The sequence below is a fragment of the Eptatretus burgeri genome, chromosome 9 (genome assembly GCF_056783735.1).
Source record: "Eptatretus burgeri isolate ZD-2024b chromosome 9, Ebu_testis_v1, whole genome shotgun sequence".
In the NCBI taxonomy this organism is placed as follows: Eukaryota; Metazoa; Chordata; class Myxini; order Myxiniformes; family Myxinidae; genus Eptatretus; species Eptatretus burgeri.
In genome coordinates this window covers 91,519,205-91,541,617 of record NC_140969.1, presented here as the reverse complement: position 1 = coordinate 91,541,617, position 22,413 = coordinate 91,519,205, and the positions used below count along the sequence as shown (strand labels likewise).

Sequence of the window (22,413 nt, the reverse complement as noted above, 5' to 3'; positions counted from 1 at the left end):
ATGTGTAATATGTCATGTATAACGTGTATATATAACATGTGTAATGTGCCATGTATAACGTGTATTATGTAATGTGTCATGTATAACATGTGTATATAACGTGTGTAATGTGCCATGTATAACGTGTAGATATAGAGCGTGTGTAATGTGCCATGTATAACGTGTATATATATATATATATATATATATATATATATATATATATATATAACGTGTGTAATGTCATGTATATCGTGTATATATAACGTGTGTAATATGCCATGTATAACGTGTATATATAACGTGTGTAATTTGTCATGTATAACGTGTGTAATGTGCCATGTGTAACGTGTGTAATGTGCCATGTGTAACGTGTGTAATGTGCCATGTGTATATATAACGTGTAATGTGCCATGTATAACATGTGTAATGTGCCATGTGTATATATAACGTGTAATGTGCCATGTATAACATGTGTAATGTGCCATGTGTATATATATATATAACGTGTGTAATGTGCCATGTGTATATATAACGTGTGTAATATGCCATATATAACGTGTGTAATTTGTCATGTATAACGTGTGTAATGTGCCATGTGTGTATATATATATATATATATATATATATATATATATATATATATATATAATATATATAAAAACGTGTGTAATGTGCCATGTATAACGTGTATATATAACGTGTGTAATGTGCCATGTATAACGTGTATATATAACGTGTGTAATGTGCCATGTGTGTAATGTGTCATGTTTCACGTGTGTATATAATGTGTGTAATGTACCATGTATAACGTGTGTATATATATATATATATATATATATATATATATAACGTGTGTAATGTGCCATGTATAACGTGTGTAATGTGCCATGTATAACGTGTGTAATGTACCATGTGTATATATAACGTGTGTAATATGTCATGTTTCACGTGTGTATATAACGTGTGTAATGTGCCATGTATAACGTGTATATATAACGTGTGTAATGTGCCATGTATAACGTGTATATATATAAAACGTGTTGTAATGTGCCATGTATAACGTGTGTAATGTGCCATGTGTATATATAACGTGTGTAATATGTCATGTTTCACGTGTGTATATAAACGTGTGTAATGTGCCATGTATATCGTGTGTAATGTGCCATGTGTATATATAACGTGTGTAATGTCATGTTTCACGTGTGTATGTATAACGTGTGTAATGTGTCATGTATAACGTGTGTATATATAACGTGTGTAATGTACCATGTATAACGTGTGTAATGTGCCATGTGTATATATAACGTGTGTAATGTGCCATGTATAACGTGTGTAATATGCCATGTATATCGTGTATATATATATAACGTGTAATGTGCCATATATAACGTGTGTAATGTGCCATGTATAACGTGTAATGTGCCATGTGTGTAATATGTCATGTTTCACGTGTGTATATAACGTGTGTAATGCTATGTATAACGTGTATATATATATATAACGTGTGTAATATGCCATGTATATCGTGTGTAATATGTCATGTATAACGTGTATATATAACATGTCATATGCCATGTATATCATGTGTAATATGTCATGTATAACGTGTATATATAACATGTGTAATGTGCCATGTATAACGTGTATTATGTAATGTGTCATGTATAACATGTGTATATAACGTGTGTAATGTGCCATGTATAACGTGTAGATATAGAGCGTGTGTAATGTGCCATGTATAACGTGTATATATATATATATATATATATATATATATATATATAACGTGTGTAATGTCATGTATATCGTGTATATATAACGTGTGTAATATGCCATGTATAACGTGTATGTATAACGTGTGTAATGTGCCATGTGTATATATAACGTGTAATGTGCCATGTATAACATGTGTAATGTGCCATGTGTATATATATATATAACGTGTGTAATGTGCCATGTGTATATATAACGTGTGTAATATGCCATATATAACGTGTGTAATTTGTCATGTATAACGTGTGTAATGTGCCATGTGTGTATATATATATATATATATATATATATATATATATATATAAAAACGTGTGTAATGTGCCATGTATAACGTGTATATATAACGTGTGTAATGTGCCATGTATAACGTGTATATATATAACGTGTGTAATGTGCCATGTGTGTAATGTGTCATGTTTCACGTGTGTATATAATGTGTGTAATGTACCATGTATAACGTGTGTATATATATATATATATATATATATATATATATATATATATATATAACGTGTGTAATGTGCCATGTATAACGTGTGTAATGTGCCATGTATAACGTGTGTAATGTGCCATGTGTACGTGTGTAATGTGCCATGTATAACGTGTGTATATAATGTGTGTAATGTACCATGTATAACGTGTATATATAACGTGTGTAATGTGCCATGTATAACGTGTATATATATAACGTGTTGTAATGTGCCATGTATAACGTGTGTAATGTGCCATGTGTATATATATAACGTGTGTAATATGTCATGTTTCACGTGTGTATATAAATGTGTGTAATGTGCCATGTATATCGTGTGTATATAACGTGTGTAATGTGCCATGTGTATATATAACGTGTGTAATGTCATGTTTCACGTGTGTATGTATAACGTGTGTAATGTGTCATGTATAACGTGTGTATATATAACGTGTGTAATGTACCATGTATAACGTGTGTAATGTGCCATGTGTATATATAACGTGTGTAATGTGCCATGTATAACGTGTGTAATATGCCATGTATATCGTGTATATATATATAACGTGTAATGTGCCATATATAACGTGTGTAATGTGCCATGTATAACGTGTAATGTGCCATGTGTGTAATATGTCATGTTTCACGTGTGTATATAACGTGTGTAATGCTATGTATAACGTGTATATATATATATAACGTGTGTAATATGCCATGTATATCGTGTGTAATATGTCATGTATAACGTGTATATATAACATGTCATATGCCATGTATATCATGTGTAATATGTCATGTATAACGTGTATATATAACATGTGTAATGTGCCATGTATAACGTGTATTATGTAATGTGTCATGTATAACATGTGTATATAACGTGTGTAATGTGCCATGTATAACGTGTAGATATAGAGCGTGTGTAATGTGCCATGTATAACGTGTATATATATATATATAACGTGTGTAATGTCATGTATATCGTGTATATATAACGTGTGTAATATGCCATGTATAACGTGTATATATAACGTGTGTAATTTGTCATGTATAACGTGTGTAATGTGCCATGTGTATATATATATATATATATATATATATATATATATATATATATATACACACACACAACGTGTGTAATGTGCCATGTATAACGTGTGTAATGTGCCATGTGTATATATAACGTGTAATGTGCCATGTATAACATGTGTAATGTGCCATGTGTATATATATATATAACGTGTGTAATGTGCCATGTGTATATATAACGTGTGTAATATGCCATATATAACGTGTGTAATTTGTCATGTATAACGTGTGTAATGTGCCATGTGTGTATATATATATATATATATATATATATATATATATATATATATATATATATATATATATATATATATATAAAAACGTGTGTAATGTGCCATGTATAACGTGTATATATAACGTGTGTAATGTGCCATGTATAACGTGTATATATATAACGTGTGTAATGTGCCATGTGTGTAATGTGTCATGTTTCACGTGTGTATATAATGTGTGTAATGTACCATGTATAACGTGTGTATATATATATATATATATATATATATATATATATATATATATATATATATATATATATATATAACGTGTGTAATGTGCCATGTATAACGTGTGTAATGTGCCATGTATAACGTGTGTAATGTACCATGTGTATATATATATAACGTGTGTAATATGTCATGTTTCACGTGTGTATATAACGTGTGTAATGTGCCATGTATAACGTGTATATATAATGTGTGTAATGTGCCATGTATAACGTGTATATATATAAAACGTGTTGTAATGTGCCATGTATAACGTGTGTAATGTGCCATGTGTATATATAACGTGTGTAATATGTCATGTTTCACGTGTGTATATAAACGTGTGTAATGTGCCATGTATATCGTGTGTATATAACGTGTGTAATGTGCCATGTGTATATATAACGTGTGTAATGTCATGTTTCACGTGTGTATGTATAACGTGTGTAATGTGTCATGTATAACGTGTGTATATATAACGTGTGTAATGTACCATGTATAACGTGTGTAATGTGCCATGTGTATATATAACGTGTGTAATGTGCCATGTATAACGTGTGTAATATGCCATGTATATCGTGTATATATATATAACGTGTAATGTGCCATATATAACGTGTGTAATGTGCCATGTATAACGTGTAATGTGCCATGTGTGTAATATGTCATGTTTCACGTGTGTATATAACGTGTGTAATGCTATGTATAACGTGTATATATATATATAACGTGTGTAATATGCCATGTATATCGTGTGTAATATGTCATGTATAACGTGTATATATAACATGTCATATGCCATGTATATCATGTGTAATATGTCATGTATAACGTGTATATATAACATGTGTAATGTGCCATGTATAACGTGTATTATGTAATGTGTCATGTATAACATGTGTATATAACGTGTGTAATGTGCCATGTATAACGTGTAGATATAGAGCGTGTGTAATGTGCCATGTATAACGTGTATATATATATATATATATATAACGTGTGTAATGTCATGTATATCGTGTATATATAACGTGTGTAATATGCCATGTATAACGTGTATGTATAACGTGTGTAATGTGCCATGTGTATATATATATATATATATACATACATATATATATATATATATATATATATATATATATATATATATATATATATGTATATATATATGTATGTATATATATGTATATATATATATATATATATATATATATATATATATATATATATATATATGTATATATGTATATGTATATATGTATATGTATATATATATATATATATGTATATATGTATATATATATATATATATATATATATATATATATATATATATGTATATGTATATATGTATATATATATATATATATGTATATATGTATATGTATATATGTATATATGTATATGTATATATGTATATATATATATATATATATATATATATATATATATATATATATATATATATATGTGTATAATGTGTGTAATGTGCCATGTATAACGTGTGTAATGTGCCATGTATAACGTGTGTAATGTGCTATATATAACGTGTGTATATATAACGTGTAATGTGCCATGTGTATATATATATAACGTGTGTAATGTGCCATGTGTATATATAACGTGTGTAATATGCCATATATAACGTGTGTAATTTGTCATGTATAACGTGTGTAATGTGCCATGTGTATATATATATATATATATATATATATATATATATATATATATATATATATATATATATATATATATATATATATATATAAAACGTGTGTAATATGCCATGTATAACGTGTATATATAACGTGTATATATAACGTGTGTAATATGTCATGTATAACGTGTGTAATGTGCCATGTATAACGTGTATATATAACGTGTGTAATGTGCCATGTATAACGTGTAATGTACCATGTGTATATATAACGTGTGTAATGTGCCATGTGTATATATAACATGTGTATTTTTATAACGTGTAATGTGCCATGTGTATATGTAATGTGCCATGTATAACATATGTATATATAACGTGTGTAATGTGCCATGTATAACGTGTAATGTGCCATGTGTATATATAACGTGTGTAATGTGCCATGTGTATATATAACGTGTAATGTGCCATGTGTATATATAACATGTGTAATGTGCCATGTGTATGTAATGTGCCATGTATAACATGTGTAATGTGCCATGTGTATATATAACGTGTAATGTGCCATGTATAACATATGTATATATAACGTGTGTAATGTGCCATGTATAACATTTGTATATATAACGTGTGTAATGTGCCATGTATAAGATGTGTAATGTGCCATGTGTATATATAACGTGTGTAATGTGCCATGTGTATATATATATATATATATATATATATATATATATATATATATATATATATATATATGTATATATATATATATATATATATATATATATATATATATATATATATATATATATATATATATATATATATATGTATATATAACGTGTAATGTGCCATGTGTATATATATATAACGTGTAATGTGCCATGTGTATATATATATAACGTGTAATGTGCCATGTGTATATATATATAACGTGTAATGTGCCATGTGTATATATATATAACGTGTAATGTGCCATGTATAGCATGTGCCATGTGTATATATATATAACGTGTAATGTGCCATGTATAACATATGTATATATAACGTGTGCAATGTGCCATGTATAACATGTGTAATGTGCCATGTGTATATATAACGTGTGTAATGTGCTATGTTTATATATAACATGTGTAATATAACGTGTGTAATGTGCTATGTGTATATATAACATGTGTAATATAACGTGTGTAATGTGCTATGTGTATATATAACATGTGTAATATAACGTGTGTAATGTGCCATGTGTATATATAACGTGTGTAATGTGCTATGTGTATATGTAATGTGCCATGTGTATATATAACGTGTGTAATGTGCTATGTGTATATATAACATGTGTAATATAACGTGTGTAATGTGCCATGTGTATATATAACGTGTGTAATGTGCCATGTGTATATATAACGTGTGTAATGTGCCATCTGTGTATATATATAACGTGTGTAATGTGCCATCTGTGTATATATATATATATATATATATATATATATATATATATATATATATATATATATATATATATATATATAACGTGTGTAATGTGCCATCTGTGTATATATATATATATATATATATATATATATATATATATATATATATATATATATATATATATATATACACACACACACAACGTGTGTAATGTGCCATGTATAACGTGTGTAATGTGCCATGTGTATATATATAACATGTGTATATATAACGTGTGTAATGTGCCATCTGTATATATATATATATATATATATATATATATATATATATATATATATATATATATATATATATATATATATATATATATACACAACATGTGTAATGTGCCATGTATAACATGTGTATGTATAACGTGTGTAATGTCATGTATAACATGTGTATATATAACGTGTGTAATGTCATGTATAACGTGTGTAATGTGCCATGTGTATTATAACATGTGTAATGTGTATATATATAACGTGTGTAATGTGCCATGTGTGTATATATATATATATATATATATATATATATATATATATATATATATATATATATATATATATATATATATATATATATATATATATATATATTATTGTTGTGGTTGACCAAATTCGCAAACCACCATTCAGGTCCCTTAGGTGAGATATCTCTGTAAGTATATGTGTAGTTAGGCCCAAACCCGTTGTCTAGAGGGAATAAATGTCATTCATGCGGGCTGCGACTCTTCAGGATAGCCGTTTTTCTTTTACTATCTTTATTTTGGACCAGCCGCCATTACTACCACCACCAACCACGTCTCAACAGCCTTCACAACAACAACCACCAACCACAATGCCGCTTCACAACAACAACCACCAACCACAATGCCGCTTCACAACAACAACCACCAACCACAACGCCGCTTCACAACAACAACCACCAACCACAACGCCGCTTCACCACAACCGCCACGACCTTTACCGTCACAACTCGCCACCATCGCATCCACACCATCTCGCGCCACTTGTGGGCACCGATGCTGGACTCGTGTGGGGCGCGCACCGAGCAGCGTGTTCAAAAACATCACGGACTTTCCGCAGAAAACGGATCAAAAATGACTCACGCCCACTTTTGTTCCGTCCAATCGGTGAGCGAGGGGCGATTTGGCCCCGCCTCCAGGGCGTTGGAGGGCGGTCGCTATATGCAAATTCATGGATCAAAAAGCATTCACGCCCACTTTTCCTCGGGCCAATGGGGAGCCAGCAAGAGAGGTGAAGGGTCGGAGGCAGAGGGTCAAGGGTGAAAGAGCGAAGCCACGGGGCTTATAAAAACGGCTGCGTTCGTCAGTCAAGTAGAGTTCAGTTGGAAGTTGACTTCAAGTGTGCGGAGTACAAGAGAGTCGTCGGTGGAGCTGGAAAGAAGTGGTACTAGTCAGAGTGAAGAGGACGGAGCTGTGGAGAGGCGAAGGCGGACGAGGGGGTGCTCACGTCGGTGCCGGGAGAGGCCAGCAACGCGACCGAGGTGGAGGAGGAGACGATCGCCGCGGGACCCGAGACAGGGTGATATCCTCCTTCCCCCGAGCATCAGCAACCCCCTCCTGTTTCCCCCCGCGCTGAGATAGTGCGACAAAGGGGGCCCCTTTTCCCACCCCCTACCAGACACTGTCCGCGAGGCCCGCGGAGTTGAGGCGCCACCGCCGCTCTGCGTCTCATCATCAGACGGTAGGCCCGACACGGTCTCGGCCCCAGGCCTGCCTACCCCCCTCATCCTGGAGGGTGGTTCTCTTTTCTTTTGCTTTGTGAATATGTGTTGTCGGCGCCGTCTGTGAAGTAAAATTGTATGTGTTGCCGTGTGCCCGGTAGTCGGATAGATCTGCATTGTTGCATTTGCTTTTTGTGTAATATTGCATTGTCTTCTTCTTTTACATGTGCTTTTGGTGGAATTGTATATGTGTGCTTTCCGTTCATCGCCAAATAAATGTGCTTATTGTTGAACTGTTTTCCCGCTTCGCTTCGTCTTTTCCTGTATTGAATCTCCATCTTGCTTCACGTAAAGGGTTGGTCGTGGGCTAAAACGCCCGATAATTAATCGAACCGTCGAGGCCGACGAATAACACCGCTCGGTTATCCCGATAGTACGGAACGGGTCGCTTAAAGTGGCCCGTGTCCGAAGTCGACCTGCGGCGAGGTGCGATCACCCGGTCTACCCTCCGTGTGGGTACTGAGGTAGGTCGAATTTGTCGAGCAACCATATCCCACGCGGGGGCCGATTGGCACGATCGCGGTGAGACCGAAAGGTCCACCCGTGACTGGTTCCCGGCGTTAGTCCGAGAGGGTCACGACTGGATTGTCCGTCCGGTGGGCGACGTGCCGCGATTCGAGTTACGTGGCCGTCCGCACGCCGGCGGGCGCGAATCCGCAACAATATATATGTAACGTGTGTAATGTGCCATGTATAACATGTGTATATATAACATCTCTAATGTGCCATGTGTGTATATATAACGTGTGTAATGTGCCATGTATAACATGTGTATATATAACGTGTGTAATGTGCCATGTATAACATGTGTAATGTGCCGTGTGTATATATAATGTGCCATGTGTATATATATATATATATATGTGTGTAATGTGCCTTGTATAACATGTGTATATGTAATGTGCCATGTATAACATGTGTATATATAACGTGTGTAATGTGCCATGTATAACATGTGTATATATAACGTGTGTAATGTGCCATGTATAACATGTGTATATATAACGTGTGTAATGTGCCATGTATAACATGTGTATATATAACGTGTGTAATGTGCCATGTATAACATGTGTATATATAACGTGTGTAATGTCATGTGAGTCATTCCACCTCATATCACCGGAGGCCTCCCAGTTGACCCCCTCAGATTACTATTTTATCAAAGTTTAAAGTAAATCTGAGGGGGTCAACTGGGAACATTTTCTTGAGTTTGGTGATTTGAGATGGAATGACTCATGTATAACGTGTGTATGACATGTGCAATATGTCATGTATAACGTGTGTGTATATAACGTGTGTAATAGATGGCTCCCTTTCCCTTGTTTAATGGGTAATTAAATGTACATGCGTTGCAAAGTTATTTTATAGATCGGATTTTTACACTCTGTATCACAACAACAACAACAACAACAACATGTTCACTTCCATGCTGATGCCATAACGCTCGTGGCATTCTTCGCGCGCTCGCCAGCAAGCGCGCGCGTGGGCGGAGCCTAACATAGGCATGGCATCCCTTTAGCCAATCGGCAAGCAGCGGGTGTCTCACCCACCCCGTTTCCGACTCAGCACCAGCGCCATTCGGCACGTGGCCAAAGGCGAGGAGGTGGGCAGAGCCTCCGTCGCTTCGGCTCGAAGCTCCAGCCAATGAGCGGAGGGCGAGCACTTCACGCGCACTTCAGTCAATGGGGAGGCCGCCACGAGTCACGTGAGAACCCCTGGTGCAATCAGGAGGCGAGTGGTGAGGAGAAGAGGCCTCTCCCTCCAAGAGAAAAAAGGTTGGTGATTTTGGAAGAACGGGGGAGATTAATCTTGTCCTGTCGCTGGCGTCTGCTCTAATCTCGTCCTGTCGCCGGTGTCTGCTCTCATCTCGTCCTGTCGCCGGCGTCTGCTCTCATCTCGTCCTGTCGCCGGCGTCTGCTTTCATCTCGTCCTGTCGCCGGCGTCTGTTCTCATCTCGTCCTGTCGCCGGCGTCTGCTCTCATCTCGTCCTGTCGCCGGCGTCTGCTCTCATCTCGTCCTGTCGCCGGCGTCTGCTCTCATCTCGTCCTGTCGCCGGCGTCTGCTCGCATCTCGTCCTGTCGCCGGCGTCTGCTCTCATCTCGTCCTGTCGCTGGAGTCTGGTTCTCCATCAGCTCGAGTGCGTGGTCTGCTTGAGTGCGGAACGCATTGCTCAACGCTTCTGTTCTCGTGTCGTCGCTGGTGCTGGCCTGGTCACATCTCGACGTTGCTGGTCTCTCCCTGGTTCACTCGTCTCGTCGAAGACCGCACAAGGCGGGAAGGTCCCTTTCGTTTCTTTTGGGTGTGCATCTGTTTGTGGGCCCTGTCTGTAAGTAGTACCTTGTTAAGTACTCTTTTTGCCTTGTACATACTTGCATTTCTATTAGTCGTGATAACTCTGCCCTTACGTGCTTCCCTCCTTCCCCACCGACTGTTAATAAATACCCCATTTGTTGAATGTTTCAGCTCGTCCTCATCCTTTCCTTTATTGGTTTAGCAAGGTGCGTGTTGGAGAATTAAATAGGCCGTTGCTGCTGTCTATGTATGTTTGGACCGACGGATCTCGGTAACCATCCGTTCGCGTTACGCATGGTTCGAGCACGGAAACTGCTCGTCCCGTTCGAGCTCCGTCGAGGGTGTGGATTCCTCGGTAGCTCGCCACGTGGGTCTCTAGGTATTTCGAAGTTTGGCAAATAAGTCCCACATGGTGGAATTATTGAGGATTCACGGTCCGGTAAGGGACCCGTACCTTCGGAGTTTTCCGAAAGTTACGATCTAGATTCCGGGTGTTCGGTGGAGTCGACCCTACTGCTCCACCTCGCGGTCGTGCTTGCAGCCGATACCCGGCTCCACAACAATATAACGTGTGTAATATATCACGTTTAACATGTGTATATATAACGTGTAATATGTCACGTATAACATGTGTATATATAATGTGTGTAATATGTCACGTATAAACGTGTGTAATATGTCACATATAACGTGTATATATAAACGTGTGTAATATGTCACGTATAACATGTGTATATATAATGTGTGTAATATGTCACTTATAACGTGTGTAATATTGTTGCGAATCTGGAAGCCATGAGCACACAACATTCAGGTCCTATAGCTCAGTTATATCGATAAGTGAATGTGGATAGATAGCTTCCCATCCCTTGTCTAATGAGTAATTAAATGTTCATGTGCTGTGGAGTTATTTTGACAGTTGGGGTTTTTCTTTTACATTTTTCTACCTACAATAACAGCTGCAGACTATTCCAGCTCCAAATAAAGCAACGACGAAAACCCTCTGCTCCCGGCATTCTCCGCGCGCTAAGTAGGGAAAAGGTCAAGCCGTGCCCGAGAATGAATCACGCCTGAGCTAGCCCCGCCCGAGAATGAATCGTGCCTGAGCTATCCCCGCCCGAGAATGATTCACGTCTGAGCGAGCCCCGCCCGAGAACGAATCACGCCTGAGCTAGCGTGCCGGAGAGGATAAAAAGGAACAGAGAATCCTCGCAGAGAGCGTTTTCCTTCCTCCTCCTCCTCCTGCCGATGATCAAGAACTTCGGCTTCAGAAAGACCATCCACCACCGGAGCCTCAAGGGTGTGCGCCGTCTCTTGGAGGGATACGGAGGAGAGGTTTTGACGGCCAGGACGAGTGCCGAGCGGAGCTGAGGAGGCTGATCGCGGCTCGCAGGTGTCTGGGTTCGGCTCGCCTCTCACTGGTGCCTGGGTCGCCTCAATGCGAAGACCACACGAGGTGGACAGGTCCGAGGCAGAATCTGGTCTTCGGCTTGTCCTTTCCATCCGAGCTGGAAGCCCAATTAAGACCACTTTGGTCCGATTATTGTGTGTGTGTGTGTGTTTGTGTGTGTGTGTGTGTGTGTGTGTGTGCGCGTGCGTGCGTGCGTGCGTGCGTGCGTGCGTGCGTGCGTGCGTGCGTGCGTGCGCGCGCGCGCGTTTGTGGTGCCAGTCCATAAGAAATGAATTGTTAATTGCCTTGCTGTACATACGTGCTTATCAATATTCGGATAACTCTACTCTTCTGTGTTCCCCTCCCTGCCTATTTGTGAAATATTCCCTGCCTATTACCCTCCCCCTTTGTGAAATGTATCAGCTCGTTTGTGTCCTTTCCTCCATTGGCTTAGCGTGCTGCGTGTTGGAAAATGTGCAAGGCCGTTGTGCCGAAGTAAGGGGACATTTGGGACCGATGGATCTCGGTGACCATCCGCTCGGGTCGCACACTGTTCGAGTTCGCTAGCTGCTCATTCCGTACTGGTGCTGTCGAGGGTATGGAGACTCGGTAAATTGCCACGTGGTTATCTAGGTATTTTGAAAATTGGCAAATAACCCTGTACCACATGGTAGAAATATTGACGCTTCACGGTCCGATAAGGGACCCGTACTTTTCGGAGTTTTCCGAAAAGATACGATCTAAATTCCGGGTGATTGGCAGAGCCAACAACTGCTCCACCTGGCGGTCCTGCTCGTCCCCGATACCCAGCCCCACAACAATATGTCATGTATAATGTGTGTGCATAACGTGCGCTATGTCACGTATAACGTGTGTCTATATAACGTGTGTCTATATTACGTGTGTAATATGTCATTTATTACGTGTATATAATATGTGTATGTTTTGTATAATGTGTGTACACAACTGCTTATATTAAATCGCTTCATCAATTGACGTGAAACGTCACAATTATGATCTCGTTGTCATGGGAAATTTATGTTTTAATTTTCATCCTGATCAGATGCATTGGTCTGGCAGCCAGAATTATTTAATGTTTTCAATCTGGGTTCATGGATTTAAATTAAACTTGGGACAAGTATTATAAATATGGAATAATGTAGGAGGAGCCATATCTGTTTCTGTGCTTCATAATTGTTGTCACATATAACGTCCAGTAATCAATTGGCCAAAATATGTCTCATTGTTGGCCTAATACAAGTGCAGCAAAAGTTTGCATTTGGGAATGAGCTGTCGTTTTGAATCATGTGATTGCACGTTGACTTTTGGCCAGCACAGAAATTGGACGATTGTAGTTGTGTCCAATATTTGTCCTCCAGAGGTTTTGAGATGTGCCAGCTGTTGACTTGCTCTATGGATTCCACCGGCGACGGCGTCATTACCTCTGCCACTGAAGGTGGATGGAGCTTATGTTTTCTCCTCTGTCTGTTTGTCTGTATATGAGCATGAAATCTCAAAAAGTTATGGATGGATTCGGCTGAAACTTAGTGGACAGGTCGGGTGTGTGACAAGAAATGATTAGATTTCGGTGAAGATCCGGATCCGGACACGATAATTTTTGAAGTGATTCTTCACCATTGAGTGATAGGGTGATGTATCGCATGACATCTCAAAAAAGTTATGAAGGGATTATGACAAATCTCGGTGCATGAGTTGGTTAGCTGACGAGAACAAGCAGATTTGATTTTTGGGTAAGGTCTGGATGCAAAGCCGGCCTATAAGTGGGCTACAAAACATAAACTGTTCAGCCTGTTTGAGGTATGCATGCGCTCTATCGAGTGCCATTCTAGTTTGTCTTGTGGCATATTTCTGGATGACGTACGTCTTGGGGCAGCGTGAGCATCGCGAATCGTTTGTGGAAGTATGGCTGCTCTATTTTTCTTGGAACACATTCCTTGCGAACATCCCAAAATTGCCGAACGGCATATAAACTCTCCGTACGTGCTCATTAAAAAGAAATGTTCCATGAATGCGGAGTTCTTCTCTCACCTGTACCTATTGTTCTCTGAAATATAACGACAAGCATAGATTGATGAAAGGACTTGTTTCAGTCCAGCATCACTGTAACTCCTGAAAGCATCTTTAATGATCATTTTTATTTTTCCTTGTATACCCATTGTGATTAATATTAACTCATTAAAGTGTTTTTTTCAAGAAATTTTGCAGGTTTTTTAATTGTATTTTTATTTTGACAATCGTTTTGGAATAGGTAAAGGTTATATATGTTCATTTATGGTGGATGTTCTGATATTGGAACGTTTTGCTTTATCATAAAAGGTTTGCACAGCCATCGCAGTGCGTGCCAAATAATTATCATTTTCCATGGTCTCTTGTTTCCATGCCCATTTGAAGTGTGAACACTGGTGGATCGTGTCTTGAAAATGTTTGGAACATTTTTGTCACAACTGTTGTCTCACAAACTAATTAATTGTACATGTCATTTATAGTGCTGATCGGATAGCTTTGGGTTATGCACACTCACCTTTGAGCTGTCTAGTCTGGGTTTGCATCTCGACCCGGTTATAAACTGTCATCCTGGTGTATCGCATGCAGGGCGATGCATCAATGTGTGTGCGCCGTGCCTCGGAGGAACGTTAAGACGGAGGATCCGTCTGCCAGTACTGGTCGTTGGTGGACGTTAAAGATCCTGCAGTGTCTTTCACGAAGATTAAGTGAGTTATCACCGGGACCCAGAACAAGTTCCAAATTCCTGCCCTGACTTCTGGAAGACATTAGCTGATGACCCAGCAAGTTTTTATTTTTATTTTTATTTTTTACCCAGAAAATGCTTTGACACCCATGCTCTGTCAAAAGAATGGGACATGAAAAAGGTCACCAGAATAATTTTTGTCCATAATTTGGTGCAAACTTTTTGTTTCCTGAAGTGAACCTGAAATCGCTGGATGCTTTTCAAATTGGAACGTGCAATGCAAACGATGTGCAGCACATTCGTGTGTTTCCCCCTTTCTGAATATAAACGACTGCAGTCATTGCTGTCACTGGGAGGAGATGATGAAACTTGCATCGACAAAGCTCAATGACTTGCATGCAGCAACATGTCACTTGCAAGATATAATGTACTTGTATAATACACGTGTATCCGAGAAGGGCACCCGGAAGAGCGCGTACCTCTGCCAAGCTGAACAGTTTATGTTTTGTATCCCACTGATAGGCCGGATTAGCATCCGAACCTGAACCAAAATCTAATCGGCTTGTTGTTGTCACCTAACCAACTCATCCACCAAGTTTTGTCATAATCCGTCCATAACTTTTTTGAAATATCGTGTTTTATATAGTTTTTGGCCCAGCTTTCAATTGTGAAGAATCGCTTCAAAAATGAAAATATTCTCGAATCCAGATCTTCACCAAAATCGAACCTCGACACATACTCAACCTGTCCACCAAGTTTCATCCGAATCCATCCATAACCTTTTGAGATATCCTGCTGACAGACAGACAGGGGTGAAAGCATAACGTCCGCCATCCTTCGGTGGTGGAGGTAAATATGTAATCCTCTGTGTCATCACTTTCTTGCATATATCAAAATAACATTTAACTGATAATGTTACAATTGACCTCAAATAATGTGTTTTGGAACTCTTTGTGATCACACCTTGCCCGTTCGATATTTTACCAAAAGTACCTGGACAGTTGCTAAATGAACCCTCCAAGCGTGCAGACCATTCATATTTTACCTACACTGCTAATTAGCATGTACTTGGAAAATGTGTACAGCAGATTTTGAACCTTGGTTGTAATGAAGATACACAAGGTAAAGAGCTGATTGACCCTTGTTTGACATGGAATTGTTCAATTCGATGTCTGTTTGTTGCAATAGTTGTCACATTGGTCCAGTGCTGAGGCCATGCTGAGTCCATGCTGGGCAATGTCCTCAGGATATTGAAGAACTGTCATGTCAATGTTGAAAATAGGTCAGGCAGGAGAGAATTTTTATCCCACTTGAAGTGAAAAGTGGTGTTCAGCAATTGGTTCTGTCTCTGTCTGTCTCTGTCTGTCTCTGTCTGTCTCTGTCTGTCTGTCTGTCTGTCTGTCTGTCTGTCTACAGACAGCAGTGTGTGTTCTCAGACGAACTTTATTTCATTTGAATTATATATTTTGAATACTGCAGAACATGACTTGGAGTATGATTCGGAACACCAACCTGCAGTTTAGCAGTACTTTGGCTATGAATTTGGCAAATTGTATGGCATCTCGTCCCGAATGCACATGCGCGCAGAGGAGTAAGGTAATTGTTTTAGTCTGTCTGCCTGTCTGGCAGTCAAGCAAAATCATTCCAAACAAGAATCCTACTGTTTTTAAGGACGTCATATGATGCAAGCAACAGGTACGAAGAGCTAATGTAACGTGTTAAATAAGGTGGTGAACTTATGAAATAATAAAAAAAGCCTTGAAACATGAATTCTATTTGGACTGGAGAACACAAATCACTGTTGGCACTTTCAAAAACCTCCAGTTTAGCAGTACTTGGACAAATTATTACACCAATTTTACGCCATCTCAACCAATCAAATTTGACGCTTGCACTCCGACAGCGATGGGGAATATTGAAATTCAGACAAATTTGGTGGCTCGTAGGAAATATACGGAGATTGTGTACGGAAATGCAACGCCAGAGTTGAAAAGACCCTTCCCATGTTCTTTTTCTCAAGACTGAGTGGGGTAAGGTGTTCTATGAAATCTCTCGTTGAATGTGATCAGTGATCATAAAAAAATAATTAAAACGTGGAATAGCGCATGGCCGATCTGAAAACTACTAACATTTGGTACAAAGTGTTAATGACAGGGTCAAAGCCATTCCTATTACCAATTGAGTGTATTTGTAAATTTACTGTTCTGCATATTTCCTTCCTGTCCAAACACTTTGGTGATTGGACAGGAAGGAAATATGTGAATATGCGTAATTATATATGGAATTTTTTTTTTTACTGTAAACTTTTAAATTTAATCTAATACTTTTTTACAAGGACAAGTTAGCTCAGTTGGTAGTGTCCTCGCCATTGAGCTTTGTTGTCTTGGTTTGTAGGATTGAACATAAAATAATTAAGCTGCCATTTCAGGGGGTGCTGCATCTTCTGAACATGCCTTCCTTCAATGGGGACCATATATCTGGCTGTGTGCTCTCTGTTTAGGTTGTGGACATTAAAGCGAATTTCCAAAAGAGTATACCTTTGCGCTTCAGTAACCTGGTAAAATTCCTTGTTTGGGGTCAATAATTTGCTCTTCCTGTAATTGAGGACATAGCACATGTCGTGTGTGGATATAGCACAGGCATGGAGTGCCAAATAATCTTGTTTCTCACTTTAGTTGTAATTCTTACCTTTCTTTCCAATATATAGCATAGGTACACAATGTTTAAATTATCCAATGATCTTTATTTTGTGTTACAGGTTGCTGGGGTTACGTGTGACTAATGTTTACGACATAGATAACAAGACCTACCTGATCAGGCTGCAAAAGTAAGATCGCTGCTTGGTTTTTGAAATGCAAACACTTGCATTTGATGATGCTTTATTATGTTTCACCCAATTCGTTTTTTGTTGTTGTAGCTTTTACTTCCTGCACACTACCCTTAGAGTTTCCATCAATTAGTTTGAAATGTTATGTTTGCACTGGCTCTACTTTTTACCCCACGCATGCAAAGTGAAATTTGAGGTTAAGCAAGTCGTTCACTTCTGTTTGTCTGTCTGTGTCTGTCTGTCCTTCTGTCCACAAACATCAGTTTATGATCAAGGAACAACTTGGTTTGAATTGAATGTTATATTTTCAACATGAATCGGAAAACGAACCTGGCGTTTTGCAGTATTTTGGCTCTGAATTTGTCCTGATCATGCATGTGCAGAGAGGAGTGAGATAATTTTTTTATACTATGTCTGCCTGCTTGGCAGTCACACAAAATTGACAATCATTCCAAACAGGAAACTTACTGTTTTAAGGAGATCACAAGGGACACAAACAACAGGCATGAAGAACTAATGTAATGTGTAAAAATGTAGTGTAAAAGACGCTGTGTCAACGGCAGTAAACCTCCAATTTTTGTTTTTCTATGACCTTTGAAATCTTTATTTTATTTCAATTGAAATATTTATATATATATATATATATATATATATATATATATATATATATATATATATATATATATATATATATATATATATATATATATATATATATATATTGGAGCAAGTGTGTGTATACATGTATGTATATCTGTTCTTCACCCGTTGGTTGAACAGCTGACCTGACGTCACCCACAATTGTAACCCAAAATACTTAACCTAAAGTGCCCAGAGGACCCAAAAATACTCCATAGGACCCCAAGCCCCAAAAGACCTAAGACCCTGAATATCCACAAGACACAAAAGATCTCAAGGACACAAAAGACCCAAAAGACCCTGAAGACCTAAAACACCCAAAAATTTCCCTTCCTGAAAGTCCCTGTCGTGAAAGGATCCAAAAATCCCTGAAGTGTCCATCTTGTTCACCTTGTGTTCCCTGCCCCATCCCTCTCCTTTCCATAGATCGCCTCATGTCTCTGTTCCTCACTGTTTTTTTCCTTCCCTCTCCCATCCCTCTTGTCTCTTGCTCCCCTTGTTGTACGTTCTCTGTGTTAGCTCGCATACGAGCCTCGACAGTGAATACAAAAAAAGGACCCAGAGGACAGAAAAGACTCGGGGATCCTGAACACCCAAAAGACCCAGAGGACACAGAAGACCCTGAAGACCCAAAATAGCCAGGGCATATAAAATACCTCAAGGACCCAAAAGACTCGACAGACCCAAAAGACACAACGGGACTATCACGGGCCCATGGAAATTCTGCATAATGTAAAATGTGACTTGAGGTCTCTAACCCCTCCCCCCCCCATGACCACACACAATCCCATGTCCTTAACTCCCCACCCATCACACCCAAACTCTGTACTCTCCTCCCCCTTTCTTCAAATCCTCAAACCCCTCAATCCCAATTCTGTCCCCTCTCTGCCCTCCTTCCTTCAAGCCAACTCTGTCATCCCCTCCCCCTTTCTTCTTCAAGTCCTCAACTGCCCCAAACCCCAAGTACTTAATCTTCCTTCCAACCCAAGTCCATCCACCCTCTTCCCAATGTCTCAATCTCCCTCTTCTAATTCCATGCACCCTTACCCCCAACTCTCTGTCCTTCCCTCCCCATTTTTCCTGTTCTTAACAATGTTACACAAATATACACAGGGAACCTTGGTGCATGAGAAGGCCATTCGGCCTATCATGCCTGCATTGTTCCTGTTCCCGTTTGTTAAGGCCCGGTCACACCTTGACGTTTTAGCCAGCGATGGCAACGTGTTAAAATTTATGTAAAACGCTGGCTTACGTTGAACTTTTGATGTTTTTTTTTTTAAAGATTCGGACGTATTCATAGCGACTTGGTCTTATGTATAACGCATTGGTAACGGACACAGAACGTTTCGTTGTGTTATAGATAACTTATACCAACGAATGCTGAACCTGTTGTCGGCCTACACAACCGATGCCCAACGATAGTCTAACTCAGGCATAGCGCGTTGCACGCATCGCCGACGATGTCGTGACGTAGCCTATTAAAAGGCTGACGTACAACGATTCGAATCATAACTGCCGTAGAAATGGAAGGGTCAAAATCGCGGTCACACCTTGGCGATCTTGCCAGCGTATGCCGACGTAACAAAAAGTGTGTCTAAAACGTTGGGGCACGTCGAATACGGTATGGGTAAGTTTGGTATGCGCGAGTAGGACGCTAAATACGCTATCATAAGTCGTAGTAAGTAGAGTACGTCAAGAAATTTTGAACATGTTCAAAATTTTACGACGTACTCGGCGAATGACACACGTTCGCATGCGATGAGGATAAGTTTTACACACGATATGTGGACGCTTACACACGTCCACAAAGGCTACTTATAAGCTACTCATAAGTCGAAACACGTCGCGGTAATGTCTTTTTTACGCGAAACTTATTTCTAACTTATGTTTGACGTGCTTTGAACCAATTCTTTACTTAGTCCCAACACACATCGACGTATGTAGACGTATTCCAATGACGTCTTCCGGTCGACAAAAAAAAAAAAAATGAATGTGTTTCTAGCTTACAACTGCCATATAAAGACGTGTTCCCAGCGGTTTTGGGAATTGGTATATAAAAATGGTGTTCATAAAAGGGGAACCCAACAGTGTTTTAGAGTCCTTTTTGAGTCGATGTCCATGTCAGCAGTAACAGTATCAGTATCAGTATTACTATTAGTATTAGTATTAGTAGTAGTAGTAGGTGGGTGTGAGGGGGAGGGTGTGGGTTATGATGGATCGTCCTTGCGTCCGCGTGTCCACGGGTAGGTTCCTAGGCTGCCACTCAACGATTTAAATGGCTGCATCTCCACTATTGAAAGTAGACGCTTGCGCTCAACAATTGGATTTTTTTTTACACTCAACGACTTTTAAACGGTACCACTCAGCTAGTTTCATTGTTTACAACGAACGATTTAAATTGCTGTCACTCGCCTTTGTTTTTTTTTTTTTTTTTTTTTTTTTTTTTTTTTGACGCTGGGGTTTGGCAATTTGAAACGTTTCTTCTGAACGTGTTAAAACGCTCAAACTCGACTATTTTAAATAGACGCTGCCGATGGACAATTGGAATCATAGCCAAGCTAGACATCGAAGTGTGAACATCCTCGTCATGCCGAAGAAAAGTTTGAAGAATGCTGCAAATAAGTGTCCTGGCCGTGGCCGTGGACGCTGACGCAAGGACGATCCATTATACCGACGTCTTTCAGCCTATGAGTAACTTAAAAGTAACGTCTGTCGGCGTGTGGCAACGATCGCGTAACGTGCCAACAACACGTTAATCATAGGTTAGAAATAAGTTTCGGGTACTCTAAACATTACCTCGGCGTGTCTCAACTTATGATTAACTTACAAGTAGTATGTGTTGACGTCTGTCAACGATCGCAGACCGTGCCTACAACTTGTGGCCAGCGTAGCGGAACGTGTGAGTCATACGCCGGCATACGTCGTGAAATTTCAAGCATGAAAAAATTTGAGGACAACCGAAAAGTACAACGTTTAAAGCCAACGTACAACGACGTATGGCAACGTACTACGACGTATGCCAGCGTGCTCTCAATGTTATCAAAACTTACCCATAACGTATTCAACGTGTGCCAGCGTTTTAGAAAAAAAATTCAAAAATCGGCATACGTTGCCTAAAACGTCAAGGTGTGACCGGGCCTTTAAGAACAATGTTGAAAGAAAATAAAGATGGAACATTAAAATTCTCTATGTAAATGTGTCTCGTGTAGCGCCGTCTCCAGGTGGGTGAGGGTATTAAAAGTTTCCACCATTTACAGTGCAGTATTTGTGTCCCCACATTTTCCAGCGCTGTGAGGTGTTTTGAATAATAACCAGTAGGTATGCTTTTGCTTCATGCACATAACTTCACGTTTCCTTTGCCTACACAGTGTTGTCAGTTGCCTATATGCACCACCCAAATATAGGTATGCGTCAGAAGAACGTGTTGCATGTTTGGAGCAAGATTGCCCCGAGGGCGGATACTCTGCTAGCATACTTGAACATTGTGGAACACAAATCACCTTGTCACTTCCAAAAACCTCCAGTTTAGCAGTACTTGGACAAAATATTATGCCTTTTTTATGCCATCTCAACAAATCAAATATTCCGCTCACGCTATCAGCATTGGGGAGTCTCGAGATTTAGATGGCGGTTTGTAGGAAATATAGATTGCGTTCAGAAATGCAAAGCAAGAGCTTGAAAGTCCCTTCCCATGTCCTTTTTTCTCAAGACTGCTTGGGGTAAAGTGTTCTTTGAACTCTCTCGTTCTGGAAGTGTTTGCACGATTGTTTGACTTCTATGCATTCCTAACAGGCCATGAAAAATTATCAATACTAGCAGAGTACTCGCCTTACGGGCGATCTTGTTCCAAGCATGCAACACGTTCTTCTGACGCATACTTT

General features: G+C 38.9%; 1 protein-coding gene across 5 annotated transcripts in view; it reads left to right on the top strand.

Annotated features, from left to right (window-relative positions):
• The window catches only part of NEMF (nuclear export mediator factor), a 204,075-nt gene that overhangs the window by 3,994 nt on the left and 177,668 nt on the right, over window positions 1-22,413 (top strand). For 4 of the 5 annotated variants that reach the window (XM_085896078.1, XM_085896081.1, XM_085896080.1 and 1 more), the window contains one exon: window positions 17,825-17,893. In XM_085896078.1, the coding sequence (XP_085752204.1) occupies window positions 17,825-17,893 (69 nt within the window). Of the gene's footprint in view, window positions 1-14,969; window positions 15,089-17,824; window positions 17,894-22,413 lie in introns of all 5 variants that reach the window. The other variant, XM_085896082.1, reaches the window with a different exon arrangement.